At 50.5% G+C, this 13,737-nt stretch overlaps 6 protein-coding genes across 6 annotated transcripts; 2 read left to right on the top strand and 4 right to left on the bottom strand.

Annotated features, from left to right (window-relative positions):
• Position 1: 1 nt before the first annotated feature.
• Positions 2–2,288, bottom strand: LY79DRAFT_137408 (heterokaryon incompatibility protein-domain-containing protein). Its single transcript, XM_060550922.1, has 2 exons — positions 1,803–2,288; positions 2–1,743 (listed from the first exon to the last, which is right to left on the bottom strand). Exons 1-2 carry the CDS (start codon positions 2,140–2,142, stop codon positions 140–142), a joined length of 1,944 nt encoding a protein of 647 aa, XP_060419877.1. The 5' UTR covers positions 2,143–2,288; the 3' UTR covers positions 2–139.
• Positions 2,289–3,822: 1,534 nt separating this feature from the next.
• On the top strand, positions 3,823–5,424 carry LY79DRAFT_575020 (tannase and feruloyl esterase; the record flags this gene model as incomplete). The annotated part of the gene is made up of 1 exon (XM_060559662.1): positions 3,823–5,424. One exon carries the CDS (start codon positions 3,823–3,825, stop codon positions 5,422–5,424), a length of 1,602 nt encoding a protein of 533 aa, XP_060419876.1.
• Positions 5,425–5,623: 199 nt separating this feature from the next.
• On the bottom strand, positions 5,624–7,518 carry LY79DRAFT_586077 (coproporphyrinogen III oxidase; the record flags this gene model as incomplete). Its single annotated transcript, XM_060560579.1, has 3 exons — positions 5,624–6,011; positions 6,042–6,586; positions 7,516–7,518. 3 exons carry the CDS (start codon positions 7,516–7,518, stop codon positions 5,624–5,626), a joined length of 936 nt encoding a protein of 311 aa, XP_060419875.1.
• LY79DRAFT_534664 (mitochondrial carrier domain-containing protein) lies at positions 7,445–9,638 on the top strand. Its single transcript, XM_060556454.1, has 8 exons — positions 7,445–7,816; positions 7,875–7,961; positions 8,047–8,173; positions 8,258–8,375; positions 8,450–8,636; positions 8,694–8,865; positions 8,955–9,087; positions 9,146–9,638. The coding sequence occupies exons 1-8, from the start codon at positions 7,517–7,519 to the stop codon at positions 9,168–9,170; spliced, it is 1,149 nt and encodes a 382-aa protein (XP_060419874.1). The 5' UTR covers positions 7,445–7,516; the 3' UTR covers positions 9,171–9,638.
• Positions 9,639–11,359, bottom strand: LY79DRAFT_534658 (acyl-CoA dehydrogenase domain-containing protein). The gene is made up of 4 exons (XM_060556453.1): positions 10,827–11,359; positions 10,302–10,775; positions 10,140–10,248; positions 9,639–10,083 (listed from the first exon to the last, which is right to left on the bottom strand). Exons 1-4 carry the CDS (start codon positions 11,126–11,128, stop codon positions 9,673–9,675), a joined length of 1,296 nt encoding a protein of 431 aa, XP_060419873.1. The 5' UTR covers positions 11,129–11,359; the 3' UTR covers positions 9,639–9,672.
• Positions 11,360–12,013: 654 nt separating this feature from the next.
• On the bottom strand, positions 12,014–13,652 carry LY79DRAFT_534655 (GPR1/FUN34/yaaH family-domain-containing protein). The gene is made up of 5 exons (XM_060556452.1): positions 13,073–13,652; positions 12,803–12,998; positions 12,632–12,742; positions 12,372–12,573; positions 12,014–12,323 (listed from the first exon to the last, which is right to left on the bottom strand). Exons 1-5 carry the CDS (start codon positions 13,214–13,216, stop codon positions 12,224–12,226), a joined length of 753 nt encoding a protein of 250 aa, XP_060419872.1. The 5' UTR covers positions 13,217–13,652; the 3' UTR covers positions 12,014–12,223.
• Between the last annotated feature and the right edge of the window lie 85 nt (positions 13,653–13,737).

Raw genomic sequence — 13,737 nt, 5'->3', positions numbered from 1 at the left:
AGGAAACACACTGTGCACGTTGTGCTCGAGTCGCCCGGCCTCTACGTTGGCTTTCTTCGTAGATATCCTAACCAAAGTTTCTCATAGCACAACCATTCGCGTTGGCCCTCATTTCTTTCACAATTCTACTCAAGCCGTATCATGTGATCGAAATTAGACGACTAGTCGTTGTATTCCCTTCGGAAGATCGGGGCAGGTTCTGTTCAACAGCTTGGAGGAAAGCTAGGCAGCTTTCTGGGAACTGCTTGCTGTTCATGTCTGGCCGTGCTGAAGCGAAGACATGCCCACGTCGCAAGTATCTACCCGCCTCTTTATCCAACTCCTCCAGAAGCAGGCCCCTGAGCTCGGAAAACCGCTGGTGCATCACTCCGGTGTCCGGTCCCTGCACATCGAATACGGGAACAAAGAACAGAGCACCTGCTGCATCGACGGCATCGGCCGTGTCCAGTGACAGATCAACCAGATGCTCCATTCCAGGACCGATTAGCCGAGGTTGAGGTTGGGCCTCAAGTGTAACGGGGCTCAGCACGCCGCGGAGCCAGATGCTACCTTTGTTGTCGGTCTCGGCTGTCTCATCGACATCGACGACCTTCGCAAGAAGCCTGACGACATAACGATCGTACTGGTGATGCTGCGGTGTGTCGACGGCGCAGTCGACGCTCATCCACGACCACGATGGCGCAGAGGCGTTCCGCTTCGCCGCGCTCGACCCCACCACTATCCAGCAGAGCTGCATCTCCATCTGCGCCCTCCAGAGACCTGCATAGAATTTGTCTCTTAACTTGAGCCTCAAGTAATCCACCACGCCGGAGAGGGCAACGACCTTGTCCGAGGGGACTGTCAAGTGGCACTGAGAATACGCTTTCACAATCGTTCCCCACTGGCCGAGGGCCCGGTCCTGCTCTGGCGGCACCTTCAGCAGGCTCGATCCGCGCTTCGGCCCGATACCCAACGGGACCATGCGTGGCATCGCCTGCGCGCCCGAGGGCACCGTCTCAGCTGCGGTGAGCTCGGCGCAGTCCCAGATGACCTGGTCCGAGGTGAAATGAGCTACGCGGGGTGAGATGACACGCTCCTGCAGGACCCAGCCACGGGTGTTGAGCGGGGCATTGTCCACCGCAGCAGTCCAGTACGGCTCGTCCAGCGCGGCTTCGACGGCGATGAAGGAGCCGCTGAGAGCACCGTTGGAGATGGGGAACGGGCCAGAAAGCAGACTCCCCGGCGTGCGGTGGACGAAGAGGCCGGTATGGCTGTTGCGGGACTGGGTGGCGGCGAGATTCAGGATACTGTGCTGGTAGACGTTGAGCATCGTCTTGGATTCGGCAGCCCAGTCAGAGGGGGAGTCTTGGACAATACACAGAGAATCGATCCAGATGTAAGCCAGTCCGAGGGACCGGGTGGCGCTGAGGGCATCTCGGAAGGTTGCGGGAAGGTCTGAAGCCCGAACCCCCTTTCGGAGCTCAGGCAAGGTCTTTTCGGTGCATTTGATGATGTCAGCGCCGCCCCAGCAGTGGCTGAGCGATATATACGGACCCTTGGGCGGGGTCTCCTTGGTAACGATCAGTCTAGCATTGGGCCCCTCGATTTCAATCAGCCGGGTCGGAAACCAGGCCTCTTGGGCTCTGGACGCTCTACAGACTTCATGGTTGGCCAGGCAATGTTCGAGACAGGATGTTATAAAACGTTGTGTCCCGAGCGAACCGGTGCTCGTGCTTTCCACCGGTGCGAAAAGGCTCTGTTTCTCTATAACACAAGAATAAAATAAGCCGATGGGGAAATTGAAAGCCACTGAAGCATCATACCTTGGCCATCGACCTGCTCCAAAAGTATACAGGGGCAATAGAGGTGTTTCTGAGATGCTGCGTCCGAGACGTCAAAAGTCGCGTACGGCATTGACTCGAAGAGGCCGTCGTGCGTTCCGGGGCTAAAAAGAATGCCTCTCAAGCTCAAGGGTCGATCATCCTCGAGCTCTAAGTCGGCTTCTCGGAGTCCACGCATAACGGCGTGGCAGGCAACGCACGTAGCGCCGTGGGCTTGGATGGCGGCAAGAGACGTGCTCCAATTCGATTCAGCAAACCAGCGGCCACCGTGGCCGTGTTCCGCCTTCTGCTCAAACACGCGTTGGCAGTCGCCGCACAGCATCTTCCAGGTGAGATACCTACACTACTTATCAAAGCTTGAAGATGTTGGAGTGGGCCGGTGACTATAGTACTTACAAGAAGCTCACCCCGCTCGGCTTATGTTCTACGACTCTACCTACGGCGGGGTTTGCTCCGGATGATGGAAGGGTTTATTGGTCGACAGGCGCAAGTCTGCCTTGCTTACCTACCTCGATGGGAGGTGCACTTCAACGGAAGCCTTGGCTGACCAAATGTTAGCAGAACCGGCCTTTTGCGTAAGCATCTTTGGACAACTACGTTTCTGACAGGGGCCGCAAAACCAACGTCCATAGACATCAGCTTTCCAGTCACGGCAAAATCCATGCCAATTGTCAACAATTTCATCCCGAGAGTTATGGGCGCCGAAATCTTCGTTAAAAGAAAGGCCTTTGATGAGATGAAATCTCAAGCGGAAAAAGTGAGACAAGTAAGTATCTTGGGCTCAAGGCAGTTAGTTGATGGAGACTGACATCGAAACGTTCTCGTTTATAAATGACTATTGTTCCTTTGCTTTCACCAAATAGATATATGGCACAACATACTCGGCACTCGCTCGGCTTACCCATATTTGCCCGTCCCGTGCGATTCTAAAGGGGCTGGTTGCAGCACGTAGCTTATCCTTTCAATCAGCAGCACAGCTGGGATGGGAGGAAAATCCGCCCACTCGTTGCTGGGTGTGGCGGATGAGTTCGAAACAAACAAATGATCACAGCCAGGATATAAGGGTAGCATTACGAGGGTCGGATACGTCCGTTTATGATTCAGCACCTGGCAAGGGTACCCCAGATGTCAGCCACCTGGAGATCGGTTCTGCAGCCGGAATGCCCCTTAATATGCCAAGCACATTCATGCACGGAGCTGCCTGAACGGAAATACGTTTTACCTGTCCTACTGGGTTGTCAGACCTGGAAATCCTAACTGCCAAGTTCTGGGTGGCAGATCCCCCTGGATGTGGTATTCAGAAAAATAACCGCGCTGTCAGCCGTCAAAACGTTTAAGCACCCACTTCCATAGACTGCTTGGCGTAATATCAGTGCTCATGCCCCGAGCGTCGAGAACAAAGTAAGGGTCTCCTTGCCATTATATGAGGAGACACGAACTGTTTACGTGGATGACTGCCGCTTTCTGTATCTCCGCTGTAACGTAACTTGAACATATATGGAGTCCTGCGCCGAGTTTACCCCTATGATTAGGTAATATTGAAGTAGAGGCGGATTTTCGTAGCATTTTTGACCCATATCGCGGGGAAGTATCCTTGCACCATACCCGGAAACAAGAGTGGGAGAAGGCGTCTCTACCGGGGGAGTATATCGGCTAGCTGCTCGAAAGGGGTCTGATGATATGAACCATTGCGGGTTGTCCGACCAGTCTCCACGATCCACATTACCGTGCTAAGGCACCCATTGGGTGTTCAACTAACATGGTCTGACAAATCTTTGACGACTTATATAGCAGTGATATCGATGGACCATGTGGAATACTACACCTGTCGTAGAATAAGACCCATAGAAGTGATGCGTCGCTCGGTGTCCCATCCCACTCCGCGAAATTATGTATATGCTGACTTCTCGCAATATTAGTTCTGCAATAATTTACACTTTACATCTCGTTAATCCAGTCACTCACTTATTCGTTCTTTTCAAATCTTGGCCCGTCTCCCAATATGCTGCCGCTGGTGCTTCTTGGTGCTCTAGCACCCGGCGCCAGAGCTGTTGGACCCCTGGCCAAGGCTAATAATGTCACCTTTGAGCAACAATGTTCACAATTCGCAAGTTCTTTGCAGATCCCTGGCGCAAATACCACAGCCACTGAGTACATTCCCGCCGGAACTACCCTTCAATTCCCCGGCTCGGATCCCACCTGCACCCGTCCCTCCCAGAATGTCACGGCAAATCTCTGCCGTGTCACTGCGCGCATCGCGACTTCAGTTCGGTCCGGGATCAAATTCGAGGCATGGCTGCCCGAGAACTGGACCGGTCGTTTTCTCAGCACTGGCAATGGCGCACTCGGCGGTTGCATCCAGTACGAGGACCTTGACTACGCGTCCTCTCTTGGGTTTGCTGCCGTGGCCACCAACAATGGTCACGACGGCATGAGCGGAGCCTCTTTCATGAACAATCCCGATGTCATCGAAGACTTCGCGTACCGCGCACTTACTACTGGCGTCGTAGTCGGCAAAGATGTCACAAAGGCCTTCTACAACAGGCCACATACCAAGAGTTACTACCTGGGCTGCTCGACTGGTGGACGTCAAGGCTTCAAGCAAGCGCAAGCTTTTCCTCACAATTTCGATGGCATTGTAGCTGGCGCCCCTGCTTTGTCTTTCAACAACCTCACCTCATGGAGCTGCCACTTCCTCCCCCTCACTGGCCAGCAGGGCGCTGATACCTTCATTCCCATGTCTATGTGGCCCACCATTCACAATGACATCTTGAACCAGTGCGACGAACTCGACGGTGCGAAGGATGGCTTGCTTGAGTCCCCGGACCTCTGCGATTACAACCCTGAAAGCCTCCTCTGCGGCGTGTCCAGCAACCAGACAGCCGGTTGCCTCACTCAGAAACAAGTTGAAACCCTTCGCGGCATCTACTCTCCTCTGATCGACGCATCTGGCAGTCTGGTCTACCCGCGTATGCAACCCGGAGCCGAGATGACGGGCGCCTCGGATGTCTATTTCAGCGGCCAGCCGTTCAACTCTACTGACTGGTTCAAGTACGCAATCTTGAACGATCCTAACTGGGACCCGGCTACCATAACCTCTGAAGACTACGTCAGGTCTTCGAGCATGAACCTCTTCAACATCGAGACCTGGGATGGTGACTTGTCAACATTCCAACAGCGTGGTGGTAAAATCCTTCATTATCACGGCCTCGTGGACGGGATCATCTCCAGTGAGAACTCCCCAAGGTACTACGAGCACGTTTCGCAGACAATGGGGCAGACCCCGGCAGAGTTGGACGATTTCTATCGTTTCTTCCGTATTTCCGGAATGGCTCACTGCAGTGGTGGCCCTGGTGCTGTTAATATTGGCAACCAAGCCAAGAACTTGGCTAGCTATGATCCGGAAGAGAACGTCCTGATGGCCATGGTCCGTTGGGTAGAGGAGGGGATTGCCCCTGAGCACATCACCGGAACTGCCTTTGTCAACAATACGAGAAGCGCCGGCGTCGACTACAAACGCAAGCATTGCCGCTGGCCTACACGCAACGTTTTCAACGGGAAAGGGAGCTACAAGGACGAGAATAATTGGGAATGTGTGGCATAATAGAGGACAACGGGGCTATCTAGTCGTCGAAAAGTTTAGTCGTCCAGAAAAGTTCAAATGAAAGCCTCCATAACGCAGTTAAAAGCGAAACTCATCTTTGACCATTCGAAAGCTGGTACACGACCGTGCCTGGTCTCAGACTATTATCATACAGACAGGTTCAACGTCAACCTCCGCGCTGCAAAAAGTCTGGTAAACTTCAAACCCATTCTTTGGGCTTCCTGAGAACTTCGAGAAGTTTCCCTTCCGGGCTGTCAGAGTCCGGCTCATCGTGCATGTATCTCCACTGCGCCGTTATCGGAAGACTGATGAGGATGCTCTCAACCCTCGAACCGGGAACATTCAGACCGAACGCTGTTCCCCGATCATGCACAAGGTTGAACTCGACGTACCGTCCCCTTCTGATCTGTTGCCATTCCTTCTCCTGGTCGTTGAACGGCATATCCTTCCTCTTCTCGACGATAGGAATGTATGCTGGCAGAAGGGCGTCCATGGCCGATTGAGCAAAAGCGAAACCTTTTTCAAGGTCCACACAATCTTCATCGAGGTCGTCAAAGAAGATGCCGCCAATGCCCCTCCTTTCGTCCCTATGCTTGATGTTGAAGTACTCGTCACACCACTTTTTGAACCTAGGGTAATATGCGGGATCGTGTTCATCGCACGCCTTCTTCAGGGTTCTGTGAAAATGTTCAGCGTCATCGTCGAACAGATAGCTGGGTGTCAGGTCGCTGCCACCGCCGAACCATGCCGTTTGCGCTAATCCATCCGATCGGACGGTCTCGAAATATCGGCCGTTCATATGTACTGTCGGCGCCATTGGATTTCTGGGATGAACGACCATGCTCAGGCCTAGTGCGTAAAACCCCAAGTCTTGATCATCCGCGGGCAACCTTTTGTGATTTTGCCGCATCTTTTCGATCGCCGCCCTGTCAAGCTTCCCATGCACGATACTGATATTCACGCCCGCCTTTTCGAAAACCTTGCCATCCTGCAGGACGCAAGTCCGACCTCCCCCGCCGTCATCGGGCCGCTCCCATTCATCTGTTCGAAAATGTGTTCCGTCTACTTCTTCCAACTTGGATATGATCTCTTGTTGTTTTCGTCGGATGAAAAGTTCCATGCGGGTGCGCATGGGCAACTGCTGATTATCTTGTAAGGTTGGCTATGTGTCGATTGTGGTCAGCATGGCCTCGTGCTTTGCCCCCTGAAACCCTGACAGTACAAACCATGGTGTGTTTTCACTGTTTCAGGACGACAACGCCATAGGATAGCGCTGCTTGACTTTTCCGGATCCCTTCAGGAGGAAAATCTGGCGACTTGTTTACCTACTGAAGGATATATTGGCGGGGTCATCAAAAGCTTGACAACAACGCTTATCGGCCAATCAACAATTGCTTCTGTGGCGCAGTGATTCTCAAACAACTTCCACCTTCCTTCCACCTTCCAACTTCGGTAAGGGAAGAGATAAATTGCTTTCGGTGGCGTGCTATCAACAAGCAGATTAGCATGGTGGTTTGCAGCCATTAGAGTCCGAAAAACTTCAAGTAATTAAGTGAATAGAACGGTGAGATAGCAGATTATTACACAACTTCACTTTGGCTACATAATCTCGAGCTATCTTCTTAGTTCATCTGCCATGCCGTCCGCTCATTATGAGTGGAGACGGGCATGAGGTCCCAAGCCAAAGGGGAACTGTCACAATTGGCGAATCACTATATGATGTTCTAAGGAAAAGGCAGCTGCGGTAGATTTGAGCCAACTCCTAAAACTCTGTATTAGATCAAAGAATTGGGAAGTGAAGACAAGATCTCGAGCCAACTGACTCTGCATGAATATGATGATGCTAAGACTCAGATCATCTCAACCTTTCCCTGTCGACTTGATAACTATGTGGCTGAAGATCATTGTGGCGTAAGCAAAGACCGCCCCGTCGGATTTCAAAGCACGCGATAACGCCCCGCATGTACGCGATAGCGAAACCGCTATCAATTAGTAAGAGTCCGAGTGCCGAACTCACCACTGACAACTCCACTGGAACACCTTCAGAAACCATATCACCCAGCCAGCAATCTCGTTGCTTTGCGTTGAGACCATGGCAGCTCAAAGAGATTTAGAAAGCCAGAGGAAACCCTCGGATGAGCGGACCCCGCTACTGGGGACGTCCGCCGAGGACGAGACAAACCAGCAACATGCCCGGGATCGGGGTGACGACGACGACCGCAGTGGGGAACACGAAGACGCAGAACAGGTTCCTTTGATCGCATCTCAGGATGAGGAGGGAGAAAATAAGCGCACGACCGGTTGGTGGCTGTGGAGAGCTTTTTGGATCGTCCTTGCGATTTTCTGCTTGGGCATCTTTATCAAAGGCTGGATTGATGCCAAGGACACAAATGTGAGTCGCTCAGCTGTTTCGTATACATCTCTCGGCCCAGCAGCTAACTTCGATGCAGTTTGATCTCAAAGCAGCACTTAAAAGGGCCCTCGGTGGTGGGTTGAGCGGTGCTGCGGCTATGGTCTTGCAAGTGTTGACTCTCATGGTACGTATGCACTTTTTGATAGCTCACCCGCATAGCGTATAGTCTTGTTATGGGGCGGCTATTGCTAACCCAGGATCTTGCATAGCCTATAAGGACGATCATGAACTATCAGTACCGATTCGGGACTGGATTCCAAGAGGCTGTCAGCACTCTTTATCAGGATGGTGGAGTGCGAAGATACTACCAGGGTATTGGGGCTGCCCTCATTCAAGGTAAATTCCTAAGCACATATATGCGCGGCCTGTTCGTGCTATCTCTTTAATCGGGTGCATGCGGACTAACCTTCGTAACGATAGGACCCGTATCTAGGTTCGGCGACACCGCTGCCAATGCCGGCATTCTTGCCCTCCTTGAGTCGAATTCCTTCATGAACCAGCTGCCTACGCTCATCAAAACAATCTTCGCTTCTCTTTGGTTAGTCTAAGCTTACCGGTAGTGAGCCATTCACAACTGTGCCGATACAAAACTAACCGGATTTTGTTATGAAGCGCTGCTGCTTTCCGCATGATCCTGACGCCCATCGATACTCTCAAGACCACACTGCAGGCTCAAGGCTCCAAGGGTACCGCGATCCTCCGCAAGCGTATCAAGACGCATGGCGTTGGAAGCTTATGGTGGGGTGCCTTTGCAACAGCCGCAGCGACATTCGTTGGGCATTACCCCTGGTTTGGAACAGTAAGCAGATCAATCCCAGCCGCTACATGTGCAGCGGTGACTTACCGACTACCATAGTACAACTACCTCTCCGCCAACATCCCTGAGCCGGAAAAGGGCCAATTATTCTTATGGCTTCTCCGCCTGGCTTTCATCGGGTTTTGCGCTTCGATCATCTCGGACTCTGTGTCGAATTCCCTTAGAGTAGTGAAAACTTACCGGCAGGTCAACGACACCCAAGTGTCCTACTGTCAGTCTGCCTTTCATTTATCCTTACTCTCCTTATCTATCTGATGAACATGGGTCATTTTACTGACTTCCTCTTGCTCCCATACGTAGCAAAGGCAGCAAAGCTTGTCATCCAGCGGGACGGGTTCCTCGGTTTCCTTGGGCGTGGCCTCAAGACTCGAATTCTTGCCAACGGTCTGCAAGGCATTCTTTTCTCCATCTTGTGGAAGCTTTTCCTTGACCTGTGAGTTATGAGAACGTGTCGCAAAGCTGGTTCGAGACAAACTAACTTATGATTGCAGCTGGGAGAAGAAGACGCATTCTTAATCTTGCCCCGATTCCATTTACTTCCAGCTTAACCTGACATACTGGCTATTCGGTGGAATAACAGTTTCACAAAGTTCACATAGTAAATGAGGAGAGTGTCTGGCGTTTATCTTTGAAGTATTGCTTCAGCCTAAAGCCGGCTTATCTCGAGGGGACATTGGGATTTATCATATAAGTATGCACATTAGGAGCACCGCTGCGTCTGTTGGTAAAGAGTACACACATAGATTAACCTCCAGCAGACAACACAAAGCCTTTTTCGGCTTTTAAGCCATAGCCTTTTCCCAGTAACTTGACTGCGGTTTGATCCTATGTCCCGGCAGGAACAATTCATAAGGATCGTGTCACCAGCTAGAGCTGATTATGCGTATGCTTGTTACAAACACAATGGGCATACAACGCAGCTGGGAGAGTACATTTGAAACATGATCTACAGCAGTAAAACTATTCATTTATTGAAAAGAGATCATAAACTCTCCAACATTCTATTTCCCCTTATCCCTCAGGTGTACCAGGTAGGCTCGGGGATCTCACCTAGAAGCTGATACCTTCCCAACTCCCGGTTCTTAAAAGCCACCGGGTCGTGCAAACTGTGTGTACGGATATCCCTCCAAAACCTGTCCAGGCCAACTTCCGTCGCTGTAGCCCTCGCCCCGGTGACTTCAAAGACGCCTGCTGTCACCCGCAGGCCTGTGTCTGTCGCGGTCACCTTCACGCTTGCAACCCACTCAGCCGCCTCTCCTCGAGCCTCCGCAGTTACGTTTGCCCTCTCTGACGGGTCTCCTGAGCTTCTGTACAGTTTGTCGATCTCAAGACCAGCCTTGTCGGCCAACGCTTCAGCGGCGCGAAGATGGGCAAAGAAGTTGCCGTAGGTTGAGAGAACGTAGAACTCATCCACTGCTTTCTCCTTGTTCTTTATGTGAATTTCAGTGCCTGTCTTCCCAGCAAAGTTCTACAACGGATACTTACATCACCGCCAAAAGGCCAAGCACGTGTGTTCCGTTTGGTGTAGGCCGAGGCAAAGTCCAAAGCACCCCAGGCGATGCCGATGTAGAAGTTACTGAAAACCAATTGAATCCTAAGACATAGCATCAGATACCGTCAAGTATCCGCATTCCACAAGAAACCTACGTCGGCAGAAGCAGAGTCGCGAATGGGATGCTCAGAATTGAGGGGTCTGGCTTCTTTTTGCTAGCATCCCATCCCAGGGCGTCAGCCCAAGGCGCTGTGACGTTATCAATAACGACGCTTCCGGATTCGCTGAGACGTAGTCCGACGTTATCCCAATTATGGAGAAATCTGACCCCTGCCTGGTCCGTCTTCACGATAGCGTATAGATGATCTTCCGTGCCCTCCAACACACCTTCGAGCACTGTCAAATCAGAAATGACACCGCCTGTGTTGAAATGCTTGAGACCGTTGAAGATGATTTTGTCGCCGTCCGAAGTGATCCTGTGGTCACTGTCTCTAGGGTTCACTGCTCCTCCGACGAAGTAATTGTTAGAGATAATTAGATCTTGAAAGCGGTCTGCTTGCTCTGGGCTTCCAAGGACGTTTGCTGTAGTTGACCAGAGCAAGTGATAACCCAAGAGCATTCCAATTGAACTAGAACTGCTAGTCAGAACACGGAAGTGTGTCAATTAGGTCCATCCTTACCCATCTCCTTTCGCGACTGTGCGAATAACCTTATAGCCAACGCTCCACGGCTGCTCGCCGCCACCGTACTTCTTCCAGCCAAGGACCTTCAACAGTCCAGAATGTTTCAGAAGCGCAATCTCAGCCCGAGGTGACTTATTCTCTCTCTCACGTAGTGCGGCATCTCGTGCAAGAATGTCTGCAATCTCCTGAGATCGCTGCAGCCACCCGGTCTCGTCGGTTGGGAGGTCTGGCCATCTTGTCTTGTACTCATCGTAGACCTTGGGGTCTGTTGAGGGCACGTCGTGGGCGTTGCTGCTCATCGTATCCGGCTCGAGCACAGACTTGAACAGATACGTTGAAGTATGTTGAATCCTATATCCCTAGTAGTTGGATGATATGACAAGAAGAGAAACAATCAATGCTTGGGGAGAAAAGTCTGCAATCAAGGACCATGTGTAAAGGTTTTGCGAAGCTGAAGATTGCCTATTTAAAGCCTTTTGATACGATGCGAATTTAACGAGCTTGAGCAATGGAGTTCGACCCCTTATACTATCGGAAGGCCGACTGAGCGATGATCACCGATGCTCCCTGTCATTGACGCAAGTAGGTTGTGATATGTCGCAATCGCTACTGGTGCGTTGCTCCAATGTCACACCTTCAGCTCTTTACTGCATGTATTGATACTTCCAGTTTTGTAGGATACGTATGTACAATGTTGTACTTCTACCACTTTCTTAGGTACCTCTACTGCTTCTAGACAGATGTTATAAATGTGTAGTTGGAGGTGGTTAAATGTTATTGATACTGCTAGCTGATGAAATTTCAGCCATTTAGGCAACAAGCCTAATGTAGGCTTACTTAGAATTATGTACAGTCTGTTACATTGGCAGCGTCCAGTTATAGCCAATCAGAGGCCAGGAGTGGAGAATATTATTGACCTCTGATTGGCTTGGACGCTACCAGCGCAACTGTTGCATTAACAGCGTCCAAAACCCTCGCGTTGCGTTAGCAGCTTCTAAAACCTATATCTCTATTAAAAAAAGTCTAAATAAGTAAAAGAATACTGTGTATATACTTTTGTATATAAAGAATCTTTTAAGACTTATTTTAGAATTAATAAGATAGAGGTGGTTTAGATATTCAAGAGGGAACTTGGGTGCACAGACATTTTTAGGTTTTGGACGCTGCCAACGCAACGGACTGTACTCTAGGCAAGTATTCAGCTGCGTTACATAATCAGCATATACTGGGCTATCTAGTTACTAGTTGAATAATGTAGCGTACAGCTTCCTTGATCCATGATGAGAGATATTGACCAAGATATAACATCATAAACTTTAATGTTCCGTGATTAATCGAAATAACCAGCCCCCTTCCCCTCCCCAAGAACTTATGTTTGTTATCCTAGGACGCCATCATTCTATATTCTTCCGTGTCTTTGGAAAATACTGAGACGTGTCTCCTAATGGTAGCTCCAGTACCGAGTCCTTCAGCAGTAGGTGAAAAGTTAGATACCTAGAGATGTTAGCTGTCCAGTTTCCTGAAAGTGTCAATCAGTCTCACCACCCAACAAGCCCCGCAAGAAAGGCGAAGACGCCGCCAGTCTTCTTTAGTCCGATTGAGGCAGTATGGTTGCCATCTGCTGCAGCAAAGTAACTCGCAGCGACAGTCATAAAGGCGAGTTCTACGAAGACAAATATCAAGATGTAAACAATGTTCGTCGGGAGAGATGCGACCAAATATGCGAGAACGAAAACACTCCAGACTGTTCAAAAGCAATATAGTCAGTCCCATCCGGAAAATCTGTACGTTTCATGGCTCACTAATCATGAAAAGACCCAATGCATTGTTGAGCTGCTGAACGTCATCGCCGTATGCAGCAGCCACCCCGAATGAAGGAGTCAAGATGGCTCCGTAGCCCGCGTAGAATAGTCCTATCATATGCGTGAGTATTAATGAGTTGCAAAATCCAGATTTGTTCCAAAGCGACATACCGAAGGCGCTGAAGACGCTGTAGCCGAAGCCATTTCCAGCAGTAAGCTCCCATTGAGCCGAGATCAGGAGTCCAAACGCGGCGAGGAAGAAGAAATTAGCGATGTAGACATTGGTAGTAGTGACTCCCCGCCATTCCATCAAGCTAAGCGAAAGTGTTGTCAAGGTCGTCGAGAAAGCCCCAATGGGCAGCGAAGTCTGAAATATTGGAGGTCAGAAGCCGATTCATCTGAGGCATTGAAGCAGTTTCGCTGGCCGAATAACAAACTTACTGCTGCGGTGGGAAGTGGTCTCGGTACGGGAACCCGAGATGCATTGATTTGAACCGTTTCAGAGCTTTGTACAGTCTTCTCGGCCCTCAAGGGCTCGATTCCTGTCTCATTTGCCCCATTTTGGGCTGAAAGATAGGGAGGCATTGTGAATAACTAGTTTTCGACGAGGAATTTTGGTCGCATGCAGTTCATGGAGCAATAGCGAGATGAAAAAGGGGAAGTACGGCGTTTTGTGCCACCTCAAAACTGCTCGAAGACTCAAGGCAAGCGGAAAGATGACGAGTATTGACAGTGCTCTTCAAACTTAACAGTTCTCTAGAACTTGGTTACATTGATCCCTAACCACATAGAAAAACAAAAGGCTCGGAGACACTAAATCTCAGAGTCGCCATCAACTAATTAGCTGAAGCAAGTATTCGGATAAGGTTTGCAGATCTCATGGGAATCACACTTCGCGTCATTCTTTAGAGCAATAGAGTGATGGATGGGGTAGTATCGACCCCACACGCAGGTCGTCAGAATACTACAACGTCTCTCTACCGTTCATGAATCATCTTGCTGCTTTTTCCTAGCCTCGAAGATCTTGGACGAGGTGGAGTAATTGGAAGAAACAAAGAGACGGAAACTTTCGCTGGGTCCATCGTACGGCCTTCGTCCCCCAATCA

Source organism: Colletotrichum navitas, assembly GCF_030913465.1.
Source record: "Colletotrichum navitas strain CBS 125086 chromosome Unknown LY79scaffold_2, whole genome shotgun sequence".
Lineage (NCBI taxonomy): Eukaryota > Fungi > Ascomycota > Sordariomycetes > Glomerellales > Glomerellaceae > Colletotrichum > Colletotrichum navitas.
This window is presented reverse-complemented; position numbering and strand designations above follow the sequence as displayed.